We start from the raw sequence: 7911 nt of genomic DNA, 5'->3' as shown, positions 1-7911 counted from the left end.
ACAACAATCAACATCCTCTTATCCAACACAACAATCAACATATACAGCTCCACAAAACCCTAACTACCCACCACAGCAAACATACCAAGGTACTTATTCAACAACTCAACAATATCCTTCATCTCAGAAAGAACAAATTCTTAATCAAATAGAAGTAAATATCTTTGACCTTCATCCACCTGCAGTTCCTGCTTGGGAGTTATCAGAACAACGACTTCCTCAACCTCCATCATTTGAACTTCAGAAGAAGTGGTATTTCCCAATCATTCAATCCATTAAACCACAACAATTTTCACAAATTATTGCATGGTTTAATCAAGTTGATAAAGATCATAGTGGTACATTAGAGATTGATGAAATTAGTACAGGAAGTTATCCTGGATGTATTCGTTTATCTCCACAAACAGCACTTAGATTTATGAGGATTTTTGACACCTCTAGAACTGGTCATTTAAATATTTATGAATTTATTGCTATCTATCGTTATCTAGAAATTTGTTATGCTTTATTCAATGCATACAATGGAAGTGGACCAGAAATTATTAAGTCACGACTTACTGGTCTTGGTTTTGTTGGAACCACCCAATGCACTGTTGACATATTGTCTAAAATTTTTTCATATAACAATGTTATGGACTTAAACAATTGGGTCGCTTGTGGTGCCTTTGTTCTTCAATCAAGAGCTATCTACCAAGACCTTCTTGACCAAGGATTAATGCAAAAAACAGAAAACCCTCAAGATGCAACAAAAATTTTAGATTCAATTACTCTTCTCATCGACAAATAACCCTTTTTCATTGTTTTGGCTTAATTTATTGTTTACTCTCAGTTTTATGTTTTCATGCTCATTTCATCAATGCTTTTTTACAACATATTAACAATAAAAATCAATTTATATGAGTTTGTTAAGGAAATTGTACTACTCCACAATTTCTTTATCTTTCTTTAATTCTTTACTCTTTGTTTTTTCATTCTTCAAATTTAATTGTTTTAAAATACTTACCAAACTTCATAATTTAAAATAATTAAATTGTATTTTGTTTTATTTCATTGAATTATTCTAACTGTTTTAATTGTTCTTCTTCTCATTTTTTTTATACCACATTTATTAACAATGACAATTAATTGAATTTTAATAGTAACTTCTCAAATTCAATTTACAGACTCTAATAAAAACGAGAAGAATAGAGACTATGTTGAGAGATTTTGTGTCATCTAAATACGTTCGTAGAAAATATAGTTATTTCATGACGTTGGTTTTATTATAATTCATTTTTATATTTTTTATAAACATTTATTTCAATTTTTGACATTTTCATGTCTCTTATAAGATTCATCAATAACCAAAGTCATATTAAAATATTGACAATTTACTCGTTATTTTAAAGGTATTTCATACCAAATCAATATAAAATTTTCTTCTTTTATTATTCCATTATGAAATAAAGATTTTCTTTAAATAAATAAATACTTTACACATGTCCCACTGTAATACCTGTATAGAAATGTATTAATTTAACTATTGAATATTATTTGAAGATACTTTTGTTTTATTGTTTATGTACAAACTCATAACATCCATCTATGTTTTGTTTTAGCTTTAGATATACAATTTGGATGTTTTATTGTTGTTTTGTTTATTAAGTACATTAGTTTATTATTTTTACTAAGTTGATTAAACACACAACACGAGTCCTGATAAGATAACACAAACCAAAATTATTGACATTACTTCCTCGAGTAAAAAGTATTACAATTTTCTTCAAATATGAAACAAAGATTTAATAAAAATAAATGATTAAGATATATAACTGAAAAAGTATCAAAACAAGATATTTCTAACAGGAATACCACTCTAAAACATTGAACCTTTACATAAAGTATGTCATTGTGAATATTCTGTTTAATATAATATTTACATTAGAGTATTAGTATTTAATTAATCAATTAGTCTAATTAAGATATTCTATTACTTATAAATCTTTAGTAATATATGATGGTTGTAGTAACCAGATTTTCTGTTAAACAGTTATTCTCTTTATTTCAAAAAACACTGACTATGACAAGAGCATATGCTTCTAATTTACTTTTAAGAATTTATGAATCTTTTTCTCTTTTTTTTCATAGTCTTCCGTTATATTCAACCTAAATAACACGAGTTTTGTTTAATGTGTTAGTTTTTAAAAACATACATCTCTGAGTTGTTTTGAATAGATGTAGTTGTGTTAATTGGAAAAAGAACAAAAAGAAAGAAAAATAAATGATGTAAGAAGAGATAAGTCATTAATACAAATATAACCAATGAAAGAAGAAAATAAAATGATGGGTATATATTAAATAATACATTCTAATTGGTAATTTTAAATTTTAGATAACAAAGATTCAAGTAGAAAAAGAATAATCAATTCATTGATTTACTGAGGTAAAATGATTTTAACTTTTTTCTTTTGTGGTTTTGGTATTGGAGTTGGTTCCTCTTTTGATTTATTTTCTTTTTCTTCACCTAGACTGAGAGTTTTAGGCTTTCCATCTGAGGTGACAACAATTATTCGTTTCCCAGTCTCTTTCTGGAAATTACGAGGGTCTAAAGCCATAACAACTTGAGTTTCATTAGAAATAGCTCCATCAGGTGCCATTTCTGTCATTTCTTTAATATTTTGAGTCACTTCATCAATGAACTCAGACTCATCAACTTCTTTAGTCATTCGTTGTATTTTTTCTTGTTCTTTCTTCTTTTCTATTTCCTTTTTGACTCTAATTTCTTCAAGTTCTTTCTTTTTTGCCTCTTCTGATCTTTTAAGTTCATCAATTCTCGAAGCAAATTCAGCATCAAGTTGACATTGGATATTTTTATAAGCTCTATTAACAATAACTTTAATTTGCTCTAGAGTATAATTCTTTTGACTAATTTCTCTAAAGACTTTCTTTAATTCCGTTGTTCCAAGAATTCCTCTCATTCTAGGGAAATTGAGCCTTTTCAATACTTCAATCAAATCAGCTTCTAAGTCTTTAATATTTTTGTTATTCATTGATATTTGAATGTTTATAATCATTTTTAATACCCAAACAGGTTTTTTAGAATACATTTTGTCTATACAAATTGAAAAGATTTTGATTAATAAGCGAGCACCAAAATTCCCAGAATATAATGAAGTAACCTTCCTAGATAAATGTCCATCATTTTCTGGATAATATTTGGATAATTTATAAATAATATCAACAATTTTAAACATCAAAGTATCACTAATTCCATTTAAATTGTATAAATGAGCTAATGCAGCAACATAAACAATTCTGTGTTGTTTACTCATTACTCCTTGATGTTCAAATCCAAAAGTAGTACAATAAATTAATTGATCAAGGATAGAAACTAAAATTTTTGGATGCCATTGTGAAATTTGAACAATCATAACAACAACATCTCTTTCATTGATAAAAGCACCATCAATCAATGAATCCATTAAATGTCTTATAATTAATTCACAAATTTCTGGGTCTTCATAATTAAATTTTCTTAATAAAATAATTCTTTGTTGTAATGTAAGTTCAGAAGGATGACTAAATAAATGTTGTAAAAATAATTCTTGAGGAGGAATATATTCATCATCTTCTGCTAGAATATTTTGAGTTGAATCAAGTAAACGTTTAATTTTCATAAATAATCTCATACATTCATTCTTTTCTTTTTTAATAGTTGTTCTTGATAATTGTTGGAATATTTTCATGTTAGATATTTGTTCTGATTCTTCAAATAAATTAACATAATGTCTACAACAAAAATCCATAGAATTGTAAATAAGACGTAATTTAGTAACTGATGAAAGTGTACAATCAGAAGAAAATAGATAATCATAAGCTTCCATTAAATAAGTTTTATCTAAAGAGAATTTAAAAAATTCAGATAATAAAATAATACAATTTGAAATATACCCAAAGTTATTAGAATTTTCAAATAATGTTAATATAATAGAAGCAATATTTTCTTTAGTTTGTAATTGAATCAAATAAAAATATTTACTATATAATGAAATATTATATTTACTAGTAATTTTAGATATTAATTGATGTAAAAACGTTTTAATAGTAATTGTTTTAAAAACAAAATATTTATACGTTGTTAAAAAATCTCTTACAGCAGAAATAACTTGTTTTTCATCTTCTATTTGTTTTAAGAATTCAATATATTTCTTAAATTTAATTTTTATATCAGTATGAGCTTTTAAGGGTTGTGGCTTAATATCAGAAAATGATGGAAAAACAGTATAAAACTCTCTTGTTTCATTATCATCATATAAATTACATAAATTTTTAGATTGAGGTTCTTCTTTAGATTCAGTATAATTCATATTATATCCCATTTGAAGGAATAATGTATTAATAAGTTCTTGATTTTCTTGAATTCCTCCAATACTACAATATTTATCAACTCTTTTTTTATATTCAGTGAATAAATCTGTAAATTTATCTCTTTTTCCAATTAAAATACAAATCTTTTCTTTAATTATTTGATCTTCACATGAAATTTGATTTAATGATTCTTGAAGATTTGGAGAAGAAAAATGAATTGTTGTAAATACCGAACCTATTAAATTTAATAAATAAATTATTTCTGGAATATACATTTTAGTTGTAATAGTTATTTCTTCTTTAGATTGACTTTGTAAATAAAATGTTAATCCATCAATAAATTGTTGTTTTAAAATATGTCCTTTCATAGGTAATGAAACAAGAAATAATTCTACAATAAATATATAATATCCAAATGATTTTTTAATCAGATTAGAATTTTGTATAAGTATTTCATTTAATTCTTTACAAAAATCATTTTCATAATATTGTGAAAATAAACAACATAAATCTACATAATTTATTATTGAATGTCCATCTTCAAATAAATTTTGCATCATATTTGAAATATATTCTTGTAAATATCTTTTACAATTATATTTACTAACTTCTTGTTTTAATATTTCAATATTTTTTGAATTAATATTTTTCATTTGTAATGATATTTTTTGACATATACTTAAATTTGAACTGCCTGGAACTATTTTTTTAATATATGTTTTATCTAATTCTTGTCTAATATTTTCACTCCTTAATTGGGCAAGTTTATTATAGATATTTTTATCAACTATTTGACCAATCCATTTACTATGTTCCATCTTATTCACTTTCTTTATTTATTTCTAAGTTCTATTTTCTTTTTATTCTTTTATTTTATTAAAAAAAAAAAACAATAATTAATATTTTTTATTTTGTGTTTTTTTATTCCTAAGATTTAAATGTAAATTTGAAACTCTCTCAATTATCAAATCTTTCTTCTTCTAAATTCAAGAATTTTGTTTAATTGCTTTTTGAATCTTTTCAATAATTTCTTTTGTTTTTCCATTTTTAACAAATCCTTTCATTTCTTCAAGAGTTGTTCCTAGTTTTTCATTAACTAATTTCTTATTTTCTACTGAATGATTACATGCTGCTGCAATGAAATTAACTACTTTTTCAAGAACAACATCATCATTTTTATATAATTTAACTATTTGTTGTGTTGTTTCAAATGCTAAATTCTTATCTAATTCTTTCTTAATTTCTTCATCAATTGATGCATTTCCTAATGCACTATATCCAGAAAGAACAATTGATTTTGTTGGTTTAAATGAACTAATTGATTTAACAATAACATTAACAATTTCTTTTGTTCTTAATGCTTCTCTTGTTTCTTTATTTGAACATAAATTAATAAGTACATTTAATCCAAACATAACAGCCTTTTCTGTTTTTTTACTTTTAATAATAGTAAGAATGTCTTGAACAAATGGAAGTAATTCATAATGAATACTTTGGTCTTTAGCACAATTAGCAATTAATCCACAGAAATTTTCTGAACATACTGAAATATTAATTGTTTGTGCTGCACTAGATAATAAATGTGCTTCAACAATTTTCTTTGGTACTTCTGCTTCAGAACTTAATGCAAATAATGTATTTAATGCTTTTATTTGAGTTACTTCTGAAACATGGAAATATTTTGCTAATGCAGTAATAACATCATTTTCAATTAATTCTTTCTTTAATCCTTCCATAGTTGCTAATCCTGAAATAGCAGTAATTGCTTTTTCTTTAATAATTGGTTTTTTAAATTTATCTAAATCTTCAATAATATGTTTACACCAATCTTTATCAATATATTCTTCAACATTATCACTTGAAGAAATATTAATTACACAAATTAATGCTAATCTAACTAATTCTTCATCTTTATTATCATCTAATACATGATCAATTTCTTTTGCTCCTCCTTCTTTTACTACTTCTATAGCTAATTCATCAGCTTGTGACATATTAGTAATTGCACTTAAACATGACTTAACAACTTCTTCTTCCTCTCTATTTTTTTTAAATCCTTCAATTAAATTCTTTGTAATACCTTGTTCTAAAATTGCTTTTCTTCCTTCTTCAAAATCACTAATATTTTGTAAAAATCCACATCCTCTTGAAATAATTTTATCTTCATCTTCATTTTGATCCATTGCTTTTTTTACTTCATTAATAATTTTTTGATTTTCTGCCATATCTTCTGCAACTTCTTCACATGTTGATAAATTCATATAATATCCTAATGCTAATCTTGCTCCTTCTTTAGAAATATTAGTATAATTACTAACTATTTCACTGCATTTTTGATGAACTTCAACTTCTTTAGAATCTGTTTGTGAGAAATTAAAGAATATTCCAAGCATTGGAATTATAATTTCTTCATTTGGATGTTTCTTTCCAATAGAAATAAATCTTGAACTATTTTCAATTAATTTTTCTAAAACTCCTTCATCTTCATTTGATAATGCTCTAATACCACTCATAATACGGGCAACAACTGTTAAATTATTTTCTTGTTTCTCTAATAATTTAAATAATGCTTCAATTCCTCCTGCTTCATTAAATTGAACTTGTGTTTCTTTTTCTCCTGCTGCATTACAAAGAAATCCTCCAATTAATCGTGCTAATGTTTCATCTTCTTCTCCCATTTGAATTACTTTAACTATTTTTTTCATTATATCACTTTTTTCTATTAAATGAACAAATTGGTCATCTTCAGCAAGTGTTAACAATGCTCCAACTGCTGATGTTACTGCAAAAATATTAGTATTATCTAAACACCCACATAATCCATCTACTGTTGTTTTAGATATTAATCCATTTTTATCTTCATTATTAGCCATACCCCAAATAGACCCAGAAAGTACTCCTGAAATTTCTGCAATATCATTATATTTAACTAATTGACTTGAAACAACAACTCCAAGTCCTGCTTTAATAGCTGCTTCTTGTGCAATATGACAATTAGTTAATAATGCTCTTAAAAATTTTCCTGATGAATGGACAACTTCTGAATCTCCAGATTGAATATTTTTCATTAACGTTTGACAAATATTTTCTTCAATACACTTTGATTTTCTACTTTGTCCTTTTTCTTTGTCTTGTATTTTTGAAATTAACTCTTCATATATTTCAATAATTGTTTTATTGTCATTTTCATTAATCAATTTTTGACATGCTTTTCTTACCATATTTTATTCTCCTTTGTTTATTTTATTTTAAAAGTTCTCTAGTTTCAACTCTTTTTGTGTCTTACTTTCTGTTAGTTGAATTTTGTTGGAACAAATATCCATTTTCTCAAAAAAAAACCAAAATTATTCTTCAGTTATTCTTTCTACTCCCACGTGGTTACAAATCTCAAAGTTTTTCTTCTTATCTTTTCTTCTCGAAACTTTTATTGATCTTTAAATTCTTATATTAATCTTTTTTGTTTTTTTCCTTCTATTATGTTTTTCTTTTTTTTTGTTTTTCAAATAAAAAAATAAATCACCAAATACAAATTGATGGATATTACCCGAAAGAATTGGTGAATTA

The 7911-nt window shown here is 25.0% G+C and overlaps 3 protein-coding genes across 3 annotated transcripts in view; 1 reads left to right on the top strand and 2 right to left on the bottom strand.

Annotated features, from left to right (window-relative positions):
* EHI_068530 (uncharacterized protein) overlaps positions 1–787 on the top strand; it is a gene marked incomplete at both ends in the record, with an annotated part of 2786 nt that extends 1999 nt beyond the window's left edge. Inside the window, one exon of the mRNA XM_649077.2 lies at positions 77–787. Within this exon, the coding sequence (XP_654169.2) occupies positions 77–787 (711 nt within the window). The remainder of the gene's footprint in view (positions 1–76) is intronic.
* Positions 788–2414: 1627 nt separating this feature from the next.
* Positions 2415–5165, bottom strand: EHI_068520 (uncharacterized protein; the record flags this gene model as incomplete). Its single annotated transcript, XM_649074.2, has 1 exon — positions 2415–5165. One exon carries the CDS (start codon positions 5163–5165, stop codon positions 2415–2417), a length of 2751 nt encoding a protein of 916 aa, XP_654166.2.
* Positions 5166–5333: 168 nt separating this feature from the next.
* EHI_068510 (uncharacterized protein) lies at positions 5334–7568 on the bottom strand (the record flags this gene model as incomplete). Its single annotated transcript, XM_649072.1, has 1 exon — positions 5334–7568. The coding sequence occupies one exon, from the start codon at positions 7566–7568 to the stop codon at positions 5334–5336; it is 2235 nt and encodes a 744-aa protein (XP_654164.1).
* Positions 7569–7911: the final 343 nt, after the last annotated feature.

Source organism: Entamoeba histolytica, genomic scaffold (assembly GCF_000208925.1).
Source record: "Entamoeba histolytica HM-1:IMSS scf_1104750517335 genomic scaffold, whole genome shotgun sequence".
Lineage (NCBI taxonomy): Eukaryota > Evosea > Mastigamoebida > Endamoebidae > Entamoeba > Entamoeba histolytica.
This window is presented reverse-complemented; position numbering and strand designations above follow the sequence as displayed.